Source organism: Leucoraja erinacea, chromosome 30, assembly GCF_028641065.1.
Source record: "Leucoraja erinacea ecotype New England chromosome 30, Leri_hhj_1, whole genome shotgun sequence".
Taxonomy (NCBI): Eukaryota; Metazoa; Chordata; class Chondrichthyes; order Rajiformes; family Rajidae; genus Leucoraja; species Leucoraja erinaceus.
This window is the reverse complement of record NC_073406.1, coordinates 15,090,944-15,113,154: the sequence shown is the minus strand read 5'-3', so window position 1 is coordinate 15,113,154 and position 22,211 is coordinate 15,090,944. Positions and strand designations below refer to the sequence as shown.

Below are 22,211 nucleotides of genomic sequence, written 5' to 3'. Positions count from 1 at the left end.
TAGGAGCAAAGAGGTCCTTCTGCAGTTGTACAGGGCCCTAGTGAGACCACACCGGGTGTATTGTGTGCAATTTTGGTCTCCAAATTTGTGGAAGGATATTCTTGCTATTGAGGGAATGTAGCGTAGGTTAACAAGGTTAATTCCCAGGATGGCGGGACTGTCATATGTTGAAAGAATGGAAAGACTGGGCTTATATGCAATGGAATTTTGAAAGATGAGAGGGGATCTTATTGAAACATGTAAGATTATTAAGGGATTGGACACGCTAGAGGCAGGAAACATGTTCCCAATGTTGGGGGAGTCCAGAACCAGGGGCCACAGTTTAAGATTAAGGGGTAGGCCATTTAAAACAGAGATGAGGAAAAACCTTTTCACCCAGAGAGTGGTGAATCTGTGGAATTCTCTGCCTCAGAAGGTAGTGGAGGCCAATTCTGTGGATGATTTCAAAAGAAGTGCTCTTAAAGATAGCGAGGTCAAGGGATATGGGGAGAAGGCAGGAATGGGGTACTGATTGTGGATGATAAGCCATGATCACAGTGAATGGCGGTGCTGGCTCGAAGGGCCGAATGACCTACTCCTGCACCTATTATCTATTGTCTATTGTCTATAATGCTGAGAAATATATTCTGCACTCTGTATCTTCCCCTTTGAACCATTTATCGTACTTGAATTTGACTAGATAATATTTATGTCTGATCTGCAAAACAAAGCTTTTCACTGAACGTCAGAACACGTGACAATAATAAACCTGAATCTAAACCCACTCTCAGTTGAGGAAACTGAGACCCGGGGGCAGAGTTCCAGTTTTGTCTCAGCTTTGTGTAAGGAACGGACATCAGGAGGAATGCAGGGACTTGACCAGCGCTTTCTGTGTCTGGAGTAAAGAGAACCGTCTCATCCTGAATACAACCAAGACTAAAGAGATGGTTGTTAACTTTGGCAGGTCCAAGCTCCCCCTTCAGCCGGTCAACACTGCAGGGGTGGACATTGAGTTGGTGCAGACATATAAATATCTGGGAGTGCACCTTGATAACAAACTGGACTGGTCTGTCAACACTGATGTCCTCTACATAGAAGGACAGAGCAGTCTATTTTACCTCAGATCCTTCAATGTGTGCAATGAAACGCTGTTTTACTTGTTTTACCATACTGCTGTTGCAAGTGTCATCTTCTACGCTGTTGTCTGCTAGGGTAACAATATCACTGATAAAAACAGCAAGAAGCTGGAAACGCTGGTGAAAAGAGCTAGCTCAGTGTTGGGGGGGAGAGTGGACTCTGTGGTGGCTATGCTTGAGAGGCGTATGAGGAGCAAGGTGCAGGTTCTCGGTTCTCCAAAATATTCCAAATGGAATTTAAACTGGAGGTGGTGAAGGGAGGTCATCCTCAACAACTCCAGGCACCCCCACCATGAAACTCTGGAGGGTCAGAGGAGCACACGGAGCAACAACCGACTCCTCTCCCTGCGCTGATGAACAGATTGGATTCAGGAGATCCTTCACCCCTACAGCCATTAGATTTTGTAATACTGACCGTTAAGCTGTATGGGGATGCTTTGCACTTTTAATAGTCATTTATTGGGTTATTTTAAAGTATTTATTGCTTTTATGTATTGTCCGTATTTTATGTATTGTCTGCTTTATGTTCTGACTGTGTTGGCTACTGGATATCTGAATTTCCCCGAGGGGATTAATAAAGTATTTATTTAATCTAATCTAATCAATGTCCATGACCCCTCCTACATTATCCAGCACTCAATCCAGGATTCCACCCTGGCCCGCACTAAACTTGTTATAAACATATTTTGAAATATTTCACCCAAACCTTCTCAGTTTTTGTTTGTGCTTTTTTCCGAGTGGCTGCTGCAGCCACATGCGAAGGAAGTCTAAAGATTGGCGTTAGTCAGTTGCTCCTCTTACAAACAATGTCAGGCAGGCAACTGTGAGAGCTATGGAGGTAATCTGGTAACTAGCTGAGAGGTGCTAGAATTTAAGGTTCACATTGCTTTCACTGTGTGACAGACGTGAAGGATCATTCAGCACCACAGTCTCTTACAGTGACCACTCACCTGATGAAGCACGCTGTTCCCTGATGCTGGAGATTTCTGGTGCGGCTGACAGGCTGTTTAGAAAGATATCTCTAAATTCATTTATATTAGAAACACTATCCCCTGAAGCCATCCTTTTCTTTAACCTTAGCCCTGTGATGCGCTATGATGCTTGTGATGTCCTCTGACAGTCATAAAGACCTGATTTAAATGGATAATACAAAGGTTTTTGACAGACACTTGTGGACAAGCAGCAGTGGTATGCACATTTCCAAACATTTCTGCCACAGCACTCTTGAACATTTACACAATTGTATCAGGTTTTACTTAATACAGGGGAGACACAAAATGCTGGAGTAACTCAGCGGGGGAGGCAGCATCTCTGGAGAGAAGGAACGGGTGACGTTTTGGGTCAAGACCCTCAGTCTGAGGAAGGGTTCGACCCGAAACGTCACCCATTCCTTCTCTCCGGAGATGCTGTCTGTCCCGCTGAGTTACTCCAGCATTTTGTGTCTACCTTCGATTTAAATCAGGATCTGCAGCTCTTTCCTTTAAATACAGTATCACCCCAAAACATATTGCAATCTTGTGCTGTAGCAAACTTAACAATCATGCTCAACACTCCTTTAAACTGAATCTCCAAGTGGGGAATCTGGAGATGAGCCTGGAATGATCTCATTAATTCACCACTTGCTCAATATGTTTCTTTTTCACCCTTTCTACCAAAGTGGGCAATTTCACAATTTCCCACTAGATCTTTGTCCATTACTTTTCGTATTTTTCCTCGACACAGTGAAAGAGGCATTTTTTCTTGCACATGTCCATTTGATCCCTCCTGATCATTCTGCCAGCCGCATTCATTTGGAGTAATTCACCTATGAAGCAGCACGGTTTTAGAATGAGGGAGGAACACGGGGCACTTGTGGGGGGGGGGGGGGGGGGGGGGGGGGGACCACCAACGCAGTAACAAGCAGTACGTGCAAACTCCACACAAACAGCGCTCCATGTCAGAATCTAATCTGGTTCCTTGGAGCCGTGAGACAGCTACAAATTTCTCAAGTTCTAGAAATTGAGAACTGGTGATGTCCAACTAAGGTGCACACATTTCACATTTTGTCAACCAGTAATTGTCCCAGCTCTGTCTACACTCTACTGCCAGTTGTCATCTCTCCACTCCAATACACTTACCTCCTACACCAATGGTTCTGACTTTAAATCCTTACTGTGGCCCTCATAATTTTATAAATATCTATGAGCACCCCTCAGCCTCATATGTTCCATTGAAACTAATCCCAGGCTTTCCAATCACTCTTTACAACTGAGGAAAGACACAAATTACCGGAGTAATGCCCCTGTCCCACTTAGGAAACCTGAACGGAAACCTCTGGAGACTTTGCGCCCCACCCAAGGTTTCCGTGCGGTTCCCAGAGGTTGCAGGTGGGTGCCAGAGGTTGCAGGTAGTGGAAGCAGGTAGGGAGACTGACAAAAATCTCCGGGAACCACACGGAAACCTTGGGTGGGGCGCAAAGTCTCCAGAGGTTTCCGTTCAGGTTTCTTATGTGGGACAGGGGCCTACGTCAACGGGTCAGGCAGCATCCCTGGAGAACATGGATAGGTGACGTTTCGGGTTGGGACCCTTCTTCATACTGATTGCAGGGGTGGGGATAAAGAAAGCGCAAAGAGTGGAGGGGCAGAACAAAGTATGGTGGGACAGAGGTGAACACAGGCAAGGGAGGTCTTTGATAGGCAAACGGTTGGACAGAGGCCAGAGATGGATCAAATTATTAGTTAAAAAAAAATAAAAAAATTTATGTTTTGTTTATTTTATTAGAAGTTAATACATTACAAAACAGTACAGTGGAACCTAATTTTAGGTGCCAACTATGTCATACCGTAATCCATTCTATGTACAACCTCTACTTTTATGTTTTGAGAAGGGAAGTAAGACAAGAAAAAGAAAACAATGGAAAGGGGAAAAAGAGGAAATATAGATGGTAGAGAATAGAAAAACGTGAAGTGTGTATATAAAAAAAAGAAAAAGTAGAAAGTAGAAATAGGAGAGAAGGCCCCTTAAAAGAGAAATTTTCAAATCTTTATTCGGAGATGTAGATCTATCCACGGCATGAACTGAAATCAGCAATCTTTATGGTACCGCTGCATCACATGATTCCAAAAAGGCGATGAAAAGAGACCAACTCCTTAGGAATTGGTCATATTTATCTATTAGTCGGAGTCTCATTTCTTCAAGGCGTGCTATGTCCATCATATTCCTAACCCACATTTTAACAGTTGGTATGGTTGTATTTTTCCAAAATTTAAGTATCAATTTCTTTCCAATTATTAACCCATAATTAAAAAAAACGTTTTGGTCTTTATTTAAATTGATATATTCTACTATTATTCCAAATATAATCCATTCCGTTTTAGGTTCTATTGTGGACTTGAAAAGCTTTGTGAATATATCAAATATATCACTCCAAAATTTATTCAACTTTGTACATCCTACAAATGAATGTGTTATATTAGCGTTTTGAAACAAACATTTATCGCATCTGGGAGAGACGTTTGGATAAAATTTATTCAACCTCGTTTTTGAATAATATAGTCTATGCAATAATTTGAATTGAATTAAATTATGTCTTGCATTAATAGAGCAATTATATGTGTTCATCAGATACTTTTCCCATCTATCCTTTGAGATCTTTATCATTAGCTCATGTTCCCAATCTTCTCTTAGTGCTTCTGTTGAGGGTAATTCTCTATTTAATATATTATTATAAAAGTATGATATTAGTTTTTGTGAATCAGCCTTAATATTCATTGCTTCTTCTAAAGGGTCTAAAAATATAGTTTGAAATCTATGTATATATTTCTTCATAAAGTCACATATCTGTATATATTTAAAATATTGATTATCCTTCAGTTTAAATTTAAATTTTAAATGTTGAAATGATAACAGTTTGCCCAATTTATACATATCCCCTACTTTCCTAATCCCCAGTCTATCCCATTGTTGATATGTGTTGTCGATGAGAGATGGTTTGAATGCAGGATTGTTCACTAGTGGGGTTAGTACTGATAGATTATTTAATTTCAAGGATACTTTTATTTGTTTCCAAATTCTTATTGTATTGTGAATAATTGGGTTCTTCTTATATACGATACTATTCAATTTTATCGGTGAGAGCAAGATCGTTCCTATATCGTGCGGATAGCACTCCTCTTTCTCCATTCTTATCCACTCCAACTGCTGAATGGAACTATCCAACCAGTACATTATGTTCTTAATATGCACTGCCCAGTAGTAATACATAAAGTTAGGTAATGATAAACCCCCAACTTCTTTAGGTTTACACAAATGCTTTTGTTGAATTCTGTGTGCTCTGTAATCCCATATAAAATTAGTGATAGTAGAATCTAGTTTTTTGAAAAAGTATTTTGGAATATATATTGGGATCGCTTGAAACAAATATATTAATTGTGGTAAGAAAGTCATTTTTATAGCGTTAATTCTACCTATCAATGAGAGCGGGAGCGTTTTCCAAAATTTAATCATATCATTCAGTTTATTTAATAGTGGCATAAAATTGGCACTAAATAATGATTTGTGTCTTCTCGTAATTTGAATACCCAGATACTTGAATTTTTCTGTTGCAATTTTGAAGGGGAATTTTAGTAAGTGTCTCGAATCCTGTGGTTTTAAAGACATAATTTCGCTTTTATTCCAATTTATTCTATATCCTGAAAAAGAGCCGAATTCCTCAATTAATGTTAATAATGTGGGTATACTCGTTTGTGTATTAGTAATATATAAAAGGATATCATCAGCGTATAATGAAATGTTATTCTTTAAGTCCTTGGTGTTATATCCGTGAATATTCGGGTGATTTCTAATCTTTTCGGCCAGCGGTTCTATCATAAGAGCAAATAGCAATGGTGATAAGGCACAACTTTGCCTATTACCCCTTGATAAGTAACATTTTGGAGATAGCATATTGTTAGTTAATATACTTGCCGTAGGTCTATTGTAAAGTAGTTTGACCCATCTAATAAAATTCCCTCCCGTATTAAATTTTTGGAGTACCTTGTATGGATGGACTGCCATTCTACCTGATCAAATGCCTTCTCTGCATCCAGCGTAACAACTGAAATATCTTCATTGTCCTCATTGTGAGAGTACATTATATTGAAAAGCCTTCTCAAATTATTAAATGATTGTCTTTTGGGTATAAATCCCGTTTGATCCGTATTTATTAAATTGTTAATATAATTATTTAGTCTTCTAGCTAGAATCTTTGCTAAAATTTTCTGATCCGTATTTAGAAGTGAAATAGCTCTATAAGAACCCGGTTCATCTAAATCTTTATCTTTTTTTGGTATAAGCGTTATTATTGCTTCTGCTAGGGTTTCTGGTAGTTTATTTCTGGTATAAGCCTGCATGTATAAATTGAATAATCTTGGTACAATTGACTCCTGAAATCTTTTATAAAATTCATTACTAAAACCGTCTGGTCCTGGGGTCTTCCCATTTTTCAGTGAGTTTATTATTTGTTTTATTTCTTCACCAGTAATCCATGCTCCTAATTGCTCTTGTTCTAAACTATCCAATTTTGGGAGATTACAATTATCTAAAAAATTTGTAATTTTACTAACATCTGTATTAATTTTAGATGTATATAAATTATGATAAAATTGGGCAAACCTTTTATTTATATCCTTTGGCAGTGTTAGAAACTCACCCTTATCCGATTTAATTTTAGTGATAGTTTTTTCCTTTTCTTGTTGCTTCAGTTGCCTCGCAAATAATTTATGTGGCTTATCCCCAAATTCGAAGTGTGCTTGTTTTGTAATTTGGAATAATCTTATTACTCTTGCCGATAGTATTCTAATTTTATATTTCAATAAAGTTATCTTATTATGTTTAACTATGATTGGGTGAGTTGCATTGTCCAGTTCTAGTAATTTTATTTCCTGTTCTATTCGCTGAAGTTCTCTTTTATTTTCCTTATTTTGAAAACTTTGGGAAGAGATTATGATGCCGCGAATATGTGCCTTGAAGGTTTCCCATAATAGCGGTGCAGAAATACCTGGCGTGTCATTTATTTCGAAAAAAAATTTTGTTTGGATCAAACTATTAGTAACACATAATTTAGGCAAAGAAACATAATCATCATTGACTGCTCCCATTAATCAACTAGACCTAGTCTCATCCTGTCACAGGAATTTGTGTTGTCCGATCAATTATTACCTGTCCCCTGTGTAACTTAAAGTTAACTTGTTTTCCCTCTTTCCCACTTGCGAGGCTGAAATCTCCACCCTGCTTCTCTTTCCATGGATACCCTTTGGTTTTACATCCCGGTTGCTGAGAGTCACCAGAGTTTTCTGGTTTTATTTTAAATATTATTGAGTTTGTCCTCCTGAAGGCTAAGAGAATCCAGAGGGTAAAGGGGAGCAAAAACACACACAGAACACAATGAGTTCTGACTGACTATATCCAGCAAGGAGCACACACCTGAAATTAATAGGTTGCTTGCTGAAGTATTTCGCAGAATCCATGCAGTGCGCACTGCCTTATTTAGTGCCTGTTTGTTCTTTTTCTTCCCCCTTGATTTTTGTCTCCATCTTGCCTTCTCTCTAAATCCATATAAAGCCATCGAATATGGTAACCACTGGCTCATTGCAGCGCCATTGATCTTGCGTCTCTGTTTCTTCATTGCCTTGTTTTGTACCTGAGAGAGAAAACAATTTCTTTGTGAGAGACTCGGAATATCCTCACTGAGATTTCCACCAGATGCTCTAACATTCGAGTCTGAATCTCATCATATCTTTTGTTCCTTTCAGTCCATTCTCTCTATTTCTGTGGTCTAATTTCCCAGCTGAGGGTATAGTTAAGGAAATTAGAAATATTACACATTAAAATCACATCATGTTTTTTCCTTCACACAGCTTAATTATTCATGATTCAAAGTTCAGTCCAAACCCTTTCCTTGTCTCCCGATGAACACCTTCTCGACCAATATCTTGGGAAATCCAAGTTCAGTACAATGTCTGGCAAACTAGAAGACAAATTGGAACTCCTGACTCATTTTGCCATTTTTTCTTCTTCTTCTTGTGTATGGCGTGCACAGCCTAAAGTTGTAGGACAACTTGTTCTATTTGATCTTATTTGATTGTGCACGCCATACATTTGCATTGGGTTGATTGCATTCGTCGAAACAGGGTGGACCACGTGAAGGTTGCAATCCCCCATCCCATTTTGCCATTTCATAGAGTCAGGGAGAAATATGCTCAATTGTATATTCTCTAACTGCCCGTTCATTATAACTCCCCATTGCCCTCAGGTGGGCTGGGGTGCATGGCCAGTTGTGTGAGCACAGCTGGATGGACCTGAGAGAGGATCCTTGGTTGGATGCTCTGAGAACTTTCAAGTCAAGACTGACTGGGATTAATCATAGAATTCTTACGATTCATGAAAATGCAAATTTCATGCACACCAAACAGGGAAATCTACACAAAGGTATGGTTCCTCTGGGGCTTTGGAGAGATATATGGATAGGAAGGGTTTAGAAGGCTATGGGTCAAATGCACAAATGATACTAGCCCAGTATGCCATCTTGGTCGACATGGAGAAGATGGGTTGAAGGGGCCGCTTCCCAATGGAATCAAGGGATATGGGGAGAAAGCAGGAACGGGGGACTGATTTTGGATGATCAACCATAATCATATTGAATGGCGGTGCTGGCTCGAAGGGCCGAATGGCCTACTCCTGCACCTATTGTCTATGTTTCCATGTTTTACAGCTCTACGCTGTGACTCTTGAAACAAATATTTATTGTGTTTCCTTCTCACCGTCCCTGTAATGTTACACAGAAAACACGTTGAAAGCTTTCTCCCGACTCCATCAGTGATGTACTCACTATTAACCCAGTCTTACTCAGGTGGATTATAAGAAGATATTTCAAACTAGGGCAGAAAGTATGTTAGAACCCACTGAACTCTTGCTCTCACAGATGTAACATTGGATTTATATGTTCTCTGATCTAATCCCAGTGTTAGTGGCTCTACTCAACATCTACCCACTTGCCCTGTAGTCAAGGCGGCAGAAGCTGATGCACAGCAAGTCCCCGATAGCAAGTTAGTCAGCCAACTGCAGCTTTTTTAATGAAGAGGATCGCCTTTTTAAAATGTTAAGGAAGTGTAAAACAGAAATGATCAATTTACGGGTGGGTCAAAAATCTGAAAAATTTCGCACTATTTCCAAAAACCAGAGATCAAAAAATAGCAGGAATCATTTAAAATGGACTCTTCACGATGATGTCACAGAGGGTTTTTAAATTATAATGCAAGAGGTTTAACAGAAGGTGGAACGAGTTGAATAGAATGAATGTGGGTGGATTCTGCAGAAACAAGCGAGAGGGCTTGCTATTTCCGTCACACCCAACACACAAAAAGGATACTTACAGCAATTGAAACTTGGTAAAGGTTTCAGAAAGTATGCTACCCTGTTCTGTTCAGAGTGGATACCTGTTAGATGAACTCCCCTACCCAACAAAGAATTGTAAACAACATCCGTTACTAGGCAACAACTGCTGGGTAGCTAAACCTCATTGTACATTCCAACGCCAGTTATTGAAGAACGTGTCCAAACACAAATCCTTATTAAATAGATTCCTAAAGATCTGTCATCTGACCTGTGACTGGTGATTGGGCTTTATTTGATGATTGAATTGAGATTGTTTTTGTTAAGTGGATACACTATTATTTATCCTTTAACCGTTAAATAAAGCAGAAATCCTGAGGTTTCTTGCACATTTCATGTTCACTGTATGAGGACAATTACACAATCTGAGGAAGATGAACAACATTTTGACTTAAAGGCTTAAATCTGACGTGACGGTCTTGCAAGGTAATGTTGTAATAATAATAATAATAATAATAATAATATATTTTATTGTCATTGCACATCAGTGCAACGAGATTTAGTATGCAGCTTCCAACCAATGTCAAAAAATAAGATAAATAAATCATACACGTCATATTGTTATAGCCATAGCGGCAAACAGCATGGAAACAGGAATAGGTGATGTTTCGCATTCGGACCCTTCTCTAGATTGATTGTGGTGGGGCAGGAAAATGGGGGAATAGGGGTGGGGATGAAGAGGGGAAGAAAGCTAGAACAGTGAAGAACCAGGACAAGGCCTGGTGAATGATAGCTAGATACAGGTGAGGTTGGGGATTGGGGGGGAGAGGGGTTTGGATGGGGGAAAAACAGACTTGTTTTTAGGCTAGTTAGGCCTGTTGTCTAAAATTGGATAGTTCAATGTTCATATCTTTGGGTTGTAAGCTACCTAAGCCTGTTTCCCCAGGCCTCACTCTGGCAATGGACGTGGACCAGGACAGAGAGATCTGTAGCGGAATGGGAAGGAGAATTAAAATGGTTCGCGACTGGTAATCCAAGTACATCGTTTCCTGGAAGTGGTGACTCAGGTAGACAGGAGAGTGAGGAATGCATTTAGTATGCTTATCTTTATTGGTCAGTGCATAGAGTACAAGAGTTGAAACATCATGTTAATGAGACCGCACTTGGAGCACTGTGTTCAATCCTATGCTGTAGGAAGGATGTTATTAAACTGGAAATGCTGCAGAAAATATTTAACAGGTTATTACCGGATCTGGATAGCTTGAGATATAGGGAGAGACGTTAGATTAGGATTCCTTTTCGTGGAGTATAGAGGATGCCTCTTATAGAAGTATATAAAATCATGAATGGTCTAGAAAGGTGAACAGTCATAATCTTTACCCCAGGATTTGGGAGTCTAATACCAAAGGGCAAAGGATTAAAGTGACAGGGGAAAGATTTAGAGGGAAATGAGGGCCAACATTTTCACACAGAGAGTGGTGGGCATGTGGAACAAGCTCCAAAGGAAGTGGTTGAGGTGGGTATAATTAAAATGTATACAAGTCATTGAGATGGGTTCATGGGGCTGGCTCACGGGTACCTGGGGCTGGCCCAGCTTGGTGGGCATCGACATTTTGGGCAGAAGGGCCTGCTTCTGTGTAGTATTAGTCTGTGACTCAATGACAGGCAAGTATGAGATAATTCACTTTGGAAAGTTAAATTCTGACATAATAATAATAATAATAATAATAATAATAATAAATTTTATTTATGGGCGCCTTTCAAGAGTCTCAAGGACACCTTACAAAAATTTAGCAAGTAGAGGAAAAGCATGTAAGCGGAATGAAATAAATAGTAGAGACATGACTAGTACACAAATTAAAGACAGAATTCAATTCAAAACACAATATGAGGCAATTCAAGCACAGATGAAAAGGGAGGGGGACGTGGGGCTAAGGATAGGCAGAGGTGAAGAGATGGGTCTTGAGGCGGGACTGGAAGATGGTGAGGGACACGGAATTGCGGATCAGTTGGGGGAGGGAGTTTCAGAGCCTGGGAGCTGCCCTGGAGAAGGCTCTGTCCCCAAAACTGCGGAGGTTGGATTTGTGGATGGAGAGGAGACTGGCTGATGTGGATCTGAGGGACCGTGAGGGTTGGTAGGGGAGAGGAGGTCAGTGAGATATGGGGGGGCAGATGGTGGAGGGCTTTGTAGGTGAGGACCAGGATTTGTAGGTGATCCGGTGGGAGATGGGAAGCCAGTGAAGTTGTTTGAGGACTGGAGTGATGTGATGCCAGGATTTGGTATGGGTAATGAGTCGGGCGGCTGCGTTCTGGACCAGTTGGAGTCGGTTGATGTAGGTGGAGCTGATGCCAAGGAGAAGTGAGTTGCAGTAGTCCAGCCGGGAGGAGATGAAGGCATGGATGAGTCTTTCAGCAGCGGGAGGTGTGAGAGAGAGGGTCTGATTTTGGCGATGTTGCGGAGGTGAAAGAAGGAGGTTTTAATGACATGGCGGATGTGAGGCTCAAGGGAGAGTGTGGAATCAAAGATCACACCAAGGTTACGGGCCTTGGGAGATGGGGAGACAGTGGTGCCGTCGATGGTGAGAGTGAGGTTATTGATTTTGCTGAGTGTGTCTTTGGAGCCTATGAGGAGGAATTCTGTTTTATCGCTGTTGAGTTTGAGGAAGTTATGTTGCATCCATGTTTTTATAGCTGACAAACAGGAGTTGATATGGGAGGGGTGGGGGGGGGGGGGGGGGGGGTTGTTGGGGGGGGGATTTGGTGCCGAGGTAGATCTGGGTGGCATCGGCGTAACAGTGGAAGTCCAGGTTGAAGTGGCGGAGTAACTGACCAAGGGGGAGGATGTAGATGATGAAGAGGAGGGGGCTGAGTACGGAGCCTTGGGGAACGCCTTGAGTGACTGTGGCTGTAGCAGAGGTGTGGTTGTGGAGAGAGATGAAGTGGGATCTGTTGGAAAGGTAGGAACAGAGCTGAGTACAGAACCTTCAATGCCAAGGTCCCCAAGTCTGGTAAGCAGGATGTTATGGTTCACTGTATTCAAAGGCTGCACTCAGGTCGAGGAGGATGAGGATGTTGAGGGAACCAGTGTCAGCAGAGGTGAGGAGGTCGTTGAGGACTTTGAGGAGAGCAGTTTCTGTGCTGTGGAGGGGGCGAAAGCCAGATTGGAGGGGTTCAAGTAGGTTATACGCAAGGAGGTGGGAATGAAGTTGTGACGCAACGATACGCTCCAGGATTTTTGAAAGAAAGGGGAGGTTTGAGATTGGGCGGTAGTTAATGAGAGAGGAGGGATCAAGACCAGGTTTCTTTAAGATTGGTGTGACAGCAGCAGTTTTGAAAGCGGAGGGGACAATTCCTTGGGACAATGAGGAGTTGAAGAGATTAATGAGGTAGGAGCAGAGATCGGGGAGGCAGAACTTCAGCAGGGGAGTGGGGAGAGGGTCGAGGGAGCAGGTAGTGGGGGTTTGGAAGATCTGATGAGTTTGGAGATTTCAATAGGGGTGACCAGGGAGACTGGGAGAGGAAGCAGTGTGGAGGAGGGGTAAGGAGGTCAGTGGAGATGTTGAAAGGAGGGGCCTTGGTAGGTGGTGGAGTAGATGCTGGGGAGTCAGGTACAGGGGATAAAGATTGATAGATGGTGTTGATTTGATCAGCAGAAAAAGAAACGACATATTGAGTAAATTACATGCAGTAAATGGCAGATATCTTGTTAGAGAAACCTATGGGAGCAAGCCCATACATCCCTGAATGTGGGAACATAGAGTGGCGAAGAAGGAATTTGGCATGTTTGCCTCTGTCAAAGTAATAAAGTGTGGAAACATGCCCAGTGGCCCAACTTGCCCATTCCGACCAACATGTCCCATTGGTTGAGGCTGAGTATAAATGTCAGGACACAATGTTGCAACTGTACAAAACTTGGATTATTGCGGACATATCTGGTCGCCACACTGCAAGAAGAAAATGGTAGAAACTGAGAGAGTGCTAAAGAGATTCTCCAAGATGCTGCCTGAAATAGAGGGCTGTAGTTATAAAGAGCGATTGGATAGACTGGCTTTATTGTCACTGGAATGTAGGAAGCTGTAGGGTGATCTTATCGAGATTTATAAAAATTATGAGGGATGAATAGTTGGAATCATTCGATACGGCCCCATAGCAGAAGTGTCCAGGTCGCGGGGCTGGAAACTGGAAGTATTCTGAGCTTACTCTGCTACCACCATCATCTATTGCGACAAGTGATGGCTCCCACTGATTGTCGCCAGAAGCTTGCGTCCTTTTCAGGATGGACGATGACAGCGCGGTCAACATTTGTAACAAGATGGGGACAAAAAGAAGAAGATCATTAGATACGAAAGTCTAAAACTAGAGGGCACAGGTTTAAAATGAGAGGATTAATATTTAAAGGATATCTAAGGGGTAATTTTTCACCCTAGAGAGTGCTGAATATCTGGAATTATTTGCCAAAGGAGGCCATGAAAATGACAAAATTACAATGTTTAAAAGTAATTGGATTGGTATTAGGACAAGAAATGTGTAGTGGAAATTGGGGCTAATTCAGATAAATAGGATTAGTATGAACAGGCATCATGGTCGGCTAGGCCGAGTTGGGCCCTGAGAGCCTGATTCTATGCTGTATGATTCTATGATGATTCTATGATTATCGTTTCTCCCTTCACCCCTTATTTTGAAATTGTGATTCCTGATTCTAGAAATCCAGCCAATGCCTCAAACGCCTAAAGCCCCCCAAAAAATGTCGCACATTTCAATGAAGGCACTATAAAAACAATTTGCTAAATCCCTGATTATATGACGAATTATATTGACCATTCCAGTAATCAATCTGATGAAGACACAAGAGACTGCAGATGCAGGAATCTGGAGCACAACACAAAGTGCTGGAAGAACGAAGTAGGTCAGGCAGCATCTGTGGAGGAAATGGCCAGTTGACGTTTAGGGTTGGGAAACAGATGCTGATTTTCTCTGGCTGGTCCTTGCCGACACAAAATAACAGATTAATATTGGGCCAACAGAAAGGTGATGGGGAGGGTTACCTGATGTTTTATTAGATTTACAGATTAATATTGAGCCAACAGTTTCTCTTGTTTCTGGAGAGAAGGAATGGGTGACATTTTGGGTCGAGACACTTCGTCAGACCCGATAGGTCTTGAACCAAAAAAGTCGCCCATTCCTTCTCTCCAGAGATGCTCTCACCTGCTGAATTACTCCAGCAATTTGTGTCTACGTTTGCTTTCAACCAGAGTCTGCAATTCTTTATTACACAATCTCTTCCACTCATGTTCTCTGTAAGCCATGCTGTCTTTAAAGGTGTTTTCTTTCTTTGGCAGGAGTTCCATCAGTCCCTCTCTCACTGTTGTTTTGACTGGTCTTCTGTTCTTTGATATATTCTCATCAAGGCTCAGAACCACCCACTGGCTTTTTTGTCTCAACGCTCTGTCCTGATGCTGGATCTCGACCCGAAACATTGACTACGAGCTCCTCCAGCATTGGGTGGTTCTTTTTGTTCCAGATTCCAGCATCTGCAGCTTCTTGTGTCATTATCACCTCGTCCCCAGCCAAGAGTGGACCTTTGCCGGACCCACCTTTGCTGAATAATCGATGCAGGCTCTGCTTTGTTCCATACTTTCTCATACATTTAGTTTCCGTCTCCCTGAATCTCTGTCTGATGAAGGGTCTCAACCCGAAACTTCACCTATTCCTTTTCTCCAGCGATGATACCTGGCCCGCTGACTTACTCCAACATTTTGTGTCTATCCTTTTTATTTTATCCTTGCTTGTCATGAACACTTGCGGCCACTGGGTGGGGTAATAAAGTTGAGCCCCTGACCTCTGCAGTAACTTTTGTCAGTGGCTGGAGTTGAACGTTGGTGGGTTCTGATAGGTTCTCCATCTACTCGACAAGTTCAAATGGATTGCTCATTTGTTTTCCACAAGAACATGACGAGGACAAACAAATTCAGGTAGCACAACCATAAAAGCAAATCTATTCAGAAAATACACAAACATATCGCGTGACATGTATTTAATTTGAATGGCCAATCCTTACATATATTTTCTATGCTCTATTTGAGGTCCCCTGCCCCCCAGCTGTGTCTATAACCCAGCTGTTATTGGAGGCTTGTTTGTGGATGCTAAAACACCTACCCTCGTTGGACCGAACTTTGCTGAAACCAGTTTTGCGAGATTGTGAAATGAAGTATCAAATATGAATTGAAAATTACCCACTTGACAATAAATTGGTTTCAAAGCAATGGGAAGGAGTCAAGAAGAATATTCAGGGGATTTAAGGACAGCAGGTTTCCATAAAGAAAAAGGGTGGAACTGCTCAAGGATGACTATAGAGTAAGAGATGGCAAAACAGGAAAACTGATGTGAGACTGTGCAAGTGAATGCTGAGGAAAATATTGTGAAGTTGATACTAAAAGAGAAAGTAGAAACATGGAGTGAGTGAGAAGAAATGGTTAGTCAGGTAATATTAAAGAATATTCAAAGATAGTCATAGAGCAACACAGTGTGGAAACAGGCCCTTCGGCCCAGCTTGCCCACACTGGCAGCCACCCTAGTCCCACAAACACGCGTTTGGTCCGTATCCCTCTAAACATGTCCTATCCACGTACCTGTCTAACTGTTTCTTAAATGTTGGGATAGTCCCTCTGCCTCAACTACCTCCTCTGGCAGCTTGTTCTACACACCAGCCACCCTTTGTGTAAAATGTTGTTGGAGAAAGAGCAAGAACTGAAGGCAGAGCAGCAAGCAAGTAGCTACCCCCTGGGTGGAGGTGAAGGATAAAGGCATGGCTCTGAACGACTTTTTCATTGCTTCACTAAAGAGGGAGCATTGCTAACGCTGTGGTTAACGACAAAGAGTGAAACACTGGACAGGATAAAACAGTAATGGGGCTAGGATCTTTGAAAGTAATTACATGACCAGCCCTGGATCATTAAAAAATCATGTTCAACACAGGCACTTTGGGCTGAAGGGTTTGTTCCTATGTTGTACTGTGTTTATTCCTGTGCTGTTTTATATTCCAAGGCAATATAAAAAGGGAGGAAATTGCAGATGTCTGATTCTGAATTTTTAATCCATTTGACTACCGGGGCAGTGCTGGAGGATTGCAGGATGACGATTATTATACTACTAATATTTTAAAAAGCACGGGTGGAATAAATTGAACCATCGCAGGCCCTTTAGTTTAACTTCACCGGTGTCTGAATTATTGGACTCACTTAGGGGACAATGTAGGCATTTATTTAGAAATGCATCGTTTCATCTGGGACAGTCAAGATAGGTTTTCAAAGGAAGATTGTGTTTGACTTATGCCCCTGTCCCACTTAGGAAACCTGAACGGAAACCTCTAGAGACTTTGCGCCCCCCCCCCAAGGTTTCCGTGCAGTTCCCGGAGGTTGCAGGTGGTTGCCGGAGGTTGCAGGTAGTGGAAGCAGGTAGGGAGACTGACAAAAACCTCTGGGGACCGCACAGAAACCTTGGGTGGGGCGCAAAGGTTTCCGTTCAGGTTTCCTAAGTGGGACAGGGGCATAACTTGAGCAGAATTCAGGGATGAGTGAGGCAAAGCGGAAGGGCTCGTTGTGGATGTGACAAGGTATGTCAGAGGGCAGTATATCTGACATGGTCTACATAGATTATAACTGGGATTTTGACAAGGTCCCTCATAGTAGGCTGGTTAAAAAAGGAAAAGCCGAGGAGATCTAAGGGAAAGTGACAAACCTGATCCTAAAGTGGGAGTTGCCAGATGCAAAGAACATAGAACAGCACAGCGCAAGAACAAGCCCTTCGGCCAATAGTGTCTGGGCCGAAGGGCCTGTTCTTGTGGTGTACTGTTCTATGTTTTATTATTCTTCTGTGCCAATCATAATGCCAAAACCAACTCTTATCCGCCTGCACATGGTCCATATCCATCTATTCTCTGCATATCCATGTTACTATCCAAAAGTCTCTTAACTCACACTATCATATCTGCCTCAACTACCACCCCCAGCGGCGCATTCCAAGCACTAACCACCCTCTGTGTAAAAAAACATGCCCTGCACATCTCCTTACAACTTTGCCTCTCCCACTTAAACCAATGCCCTCCAGTATTTAATTTTTCCATCCTGGGAGAAAGGTTCTGTCCACCTTATCATAGTCTATGCCACTCACGTTAAGCCTTGATGTGCCTGGCATGTTATGGTCAATAGAGTTTCACACGATTAACTACTCAGCCTCTTACATTTTAAAATATATATTAATTTTTTTGCCTTAACTGTAGGCAGATGATGCAACAATTGGCTGAATGATGAGGAAAAACATTTCAGACCGTTGCATTAGAGGACATATAGCAGGCAATTGCACCCTTTATCCTTTATCTGTGTACTGTGGATGGCTTGATTGTGTTCATGTTTAGTCTTTGGATAGCACGTAAGCAAAAGCTTTTCGCTGTACCTCAGTACACATGACAATAATAAACTGAACTAAATTAAATGAAGAAAGGCAAACCATTTGGTTATCTTTATAGCAAGAAGATCAGGGTACATTTGTACAGAGCAAGTGAGGTCACATAAGGAACATTGTGGTGAGGTCTGGTTTCCCTACTTAAGGAAGGATATACAGTCATAGAATTATAGTTATTCAGCGTGGAAACAGGCCCTTCAGCCCAATTTGGGCAACATGTCCCGTCTACACTACTCCCACCTGCCTGTACTTGGCCCATATACTTCTCAACCTGTCCTATCCATGCACCTGTCCAAATGTTTCTTAAATGTCGCTTACACTTGTACTTGTGAGATACTTGATATACCTGTCACAGAGGGAGTGCAGTGAAGGGTCACAAGACTTTTTACTTTAGAATGAGAGCGAATTAAATTGAAATGTGTCAAGTTTCTGCAAGACTTGACAGGTGGATTCAGGGCTCCCCTTGTCTCATGGCTGTGACAAGGGAACTATCCAGAACCAAGAAGTAGCCATTCTGAACATCCCTGTATGGTAAGTATTTGGAATTTGTTGCTCTGGAGCTGCACAGGCCCAGTCACTGAGTGTGATCAAGACTATGGTGGGTATTAAATTACTCATGGGATTGGAGGGTCAGTGCAGGAAAGTGGCCCTGAGGTAAAAGACCAGCAATGATTTGTATTAAATTCCACTACAGGCACAAGGGACCAAATGACCTGTTCCTACTTCCCTATATCTAATGTCTTGTTCCTTGATTAGTACGGGGGTCAGAAGTTATGGTGAGAAGGCAGGAGAATGGCGTTAGGAGGGAGAGATAGATCAGCCATGATTGAAATGGCGGAGTAGATTTGATGGGCCTAATGGTCTAATTCTACTCCTATCACTTATGATCTTATGTCCTGATGTATTATGTGGCTGTATCTCTGCAACTCATTGCAAAAAACAGTAGGTGTAGGTATAAACGTTAATGTAGACGGAGGAGATCCGTGGGAACATGAAAACATATCACGGGTGTTTGGGTGGGATTTTATCACCTACCTCTGGTAAAACAGCAGACAACACCTCTATTGTGTTCAAGAAGGAACTGCAGATGCTGGAAAATCGAACACCTCTACTGTATTCCTTTCACCAACTGACTATTTGAAAAACAAGTCCACGGTGGTGCAAGAGTTTAGTCCGCAGTGTCCCATTGCTGAGGTAACATTAGGATTGTGCAGGTCAATTCAAGAACCAGATAGCTGGAGGAAAGTAGTTATTCCCGAACCTGGTGCCGTGGAACTTCAGAGTTCTGCACACACAGCCTGATCAATGAGAGGGGGGCATAGGTTGGTTTGTGGGGATCCTGGATGATAGATGATGGCTTCTTGAGGCAGCGCTTCATTTAGATGCTTTTGACAATGAGAAAGGCCATGACTGTGTCAGCCTTGGCGTATGTGATCTCCCTGTTGCAAACATTTTAACTCCCCTTCCCACACTGACCTTTCTGTTCTGAGCCTCATCCTCTTTCAGAGTGAGGCCAAACACAAATTGGAGGAACAGCACCTCATATTTCGCCAGGGCAGCTTACAACCCAGCGGTATAAATATTGATTTCTCAAATTTCAAGTAACCCCTGTATTCCCTCTCTCTCTCTCTGTTCCTCCCCCTACCTAGTCGCCCTGCTAGTTTTACTGTCCGTATCCCCTCGTTATCACCTCCTCCACAGCCAACAGTGGACCATTGTGGGCTCTTTGGTCATCGGTGCCGGCTCTGATCTTTTCTGTACCTTTCCATACCTCTAGTTTTCCTCTCCCCTGACTCTCAGTCTGAAGAAAGGTCTCGACCCGAAACATCACCTATTCCTTTTCTCCAGCGTGCTGTTTGACCCGTAGAGTTACTCCAGCATCTTTATGCCTGTGATGGACTGGGCTAATTATACTACTCTCTGCGGCCTCTTGTGTGCCCGTGCCTTTCATCTGGCCCACGAGACACGTTTACTGTAAGCACAATCAGCTTATTTTGTACTGCTGACTTTCAGCCCAGTTTTCAGCCCAGCTATTATCTCCCCCGCCTCCATCAATGGCATTTTGACAGCACATCTGAAAGAGGCTGCTCAGACCGTTTAGTTCACAGTCTGCTCCCCTCACCATTAACATTGCCACCAATTTTCACACCGATCTAGGTGCTGAAGCAGGGTGCTACACTGCCATGTTATTATCACGGTAACTAATTAGGCCGCAGGGTCGGACTTTCGAGAATCTTTCTCCATAGCAACACAGTGGTGCAGCGGTAGAGTTACTGTGCCAGGGACCCGGGTTCAATCCTGACAATGGTCGCACTCTGTACAGAGTTTGTACATTCTCTCTGTGACCGCGTGGGTTTTCTCTGGAGGCCCCAGTTTCCTCCCAAACTCCAAAGACGTGCAGATTTGGAGGCCAATTGGCTTTGGTTGAAATTGCGAATTGGCCCAAATATGTCGGATAGTGTTCGTGCAGGGGGTTGATCGCTGGTCGGAAAGGACTCAGTGGGCCGCGAGACCTGTTTTCCGCGCTGTAGCTCTAAAGTGAAGTGTCAACTAAAGTAAAGGTAGCCACGGAACAGCCGCAACAAGGCTCACCAGCAGGAGTGGGACAAATACACGCCCGCTGGAGAACCGGGAACCCGCCTGAGAGCGAAACCGGGGAGAGGAGGTTGGATGGGGTTCATATGATCATTAATGATAGGAACAGAATTGGGCCATTCGGCCCATCAAGTCTACTCCGCCATTCAATCATGGCAGAGCTTGCATACAGACTCTTGCATACAGACTCAGTGGGCTGTTCTGTACATTCTGTGCGTGTGTATGGATTGTGCGTGTGTATGGTGAAAATGTTACTAGGCTCTATGCGAAAAAAGTATTTCACTGCATCTTGGTACGCATGATAATAAAGAAACCATTGAAACTCGGCCAGTTGCTAGTTTAGTATCCCCCCCCCCCCCCCCCCCCCCCCCCCCCCATCATTGCCTTGCGCCATCGTTTCTAGCTCAGTTTGGTCCCAGCTCCCCCATTACTGCCGTCCTCAGGATGGTTTTCCATATTAACTGCCATTTTAATTATATTCTTTGTTTGCCTGACTTTCTGTTTCACTTCCTCTCTCAGCTCACCGTGCCCCACCTAGCTCATGTTGGAGTTATTCAGCTGACGTGTATCACACTGTCTCTATCGATTCATCGCCTTCTCTGTCTTTGTTGAATTCTATTGTTAGTCTCCCTAACTTTCCACCTTTTGGGAGTGTCTCAACTTTGGATCTTCAAGGGTCACTAAATAGTATCATAGTGTCAGACTGATACAGCACCGACACAGGCCCTTCGGCCCAACTTGACCATGCCGCCCAAGATGCCTCATCTAAGCCAGTTCTGTTTGCTTGCGTTTGGCCCATATCCCTTGAAAGCTTTCATATCTATGTTTGGCCTAAATATCTTTTAAATGCTGCTATATAGTACCTGCTTCAACTATGTCAGTTTCTTCCATATACCCCAAAACCCTTGCGTTAAAAAACCTCCCCTCAGGTTCCTATTTAATCTTTCCTCTCTCACCTTAAATCTATACCCTCTAGTTCTTGATTCCTCTACCATGCGAAAAAGACCCTGTGTATTTTCCCTATCTATGCCCCTCATGCTTGTATACACCTCTATAGGATCAGCCCTCAGCCTCCTACACTCCAACGAATAAAATTTCAGCCTGCCCAAATTTCTCCTATAGCCAGGTCCCCGAGTCCTGGCAATATCCTCCGAAATCTTCTCTGCACTCCTTCCAGCTTAGTGGCATCCTTCCTGCATCAGGGTGACCAAAAACTGAACACAGTAATCCAGGGGCAGCCTCGCCAACATCTAGTCCCACTGTTACATAACGTCCCAACTTCTACACTCCATTATGCCTACCAATCTTTGGTTCTGCTTTTCCCTGGCAAGGTCCCGCCTTCTCGCCTTGAGAATGAACCTCCTCCAGTCCAGAAGTTTTTTTTTTCATTTTTTCTCATACCTCTGCATTATGAATTTAAATGTTATGATCAAAGATCACAGCTTCCCCATCATTCTGACATTGACAAGACCTACCCATTCACTGGGATTAAAATTAATACAAAACAGCTGACCACACCAAGCAGACTAGGTGGCAACTTCCCCTAAATTTCCATTTTTATTTGCATTATTGGCCTCTTTTATTTTAAATATACTTCCAGCTTTAGAAACAGAAGTCACATCCGAAACACAAATTAAGGATTGCTTTGTAAATACGTGTTTACAATTGGGTATGCAAATGGTTCAGAGCTTG

The 22,211-nt window shown here is 42.6% G+C and overlaps 1 protein-coding gene across 1 annotated transcript in view; it reads right to left on the bottom strand.

The window, feature by feature from the left end:
• The window catches only part of LOC129711679 (protein polyglycylase TTLL10-like), a 51,126-nt gene extending 33,452 nt beyond the window's left edge, over window positions 1-17,674 (bottom strand). The window contains exons 1-2 of the mRNA XM_055659504.1: window positions 17,634-17,674; window positions 7,557-7,773 (exon numbers count right to left, since the gene is read on the bottom strand). Coding sequence (XP_055515479.1) covers window positions 7,557-7,773; window positions 17,634-17,657 — 241 coding nt within the window. The 5' untranslated portion in view covers window positions 17,658-17,674. The remainder of the gene's footprint in view (window positions 1-7,556; window positions 7,774-17,633) is intronic.
• Window positions 17,675-22,211: the final 4,537 nt, after the last annotated feature.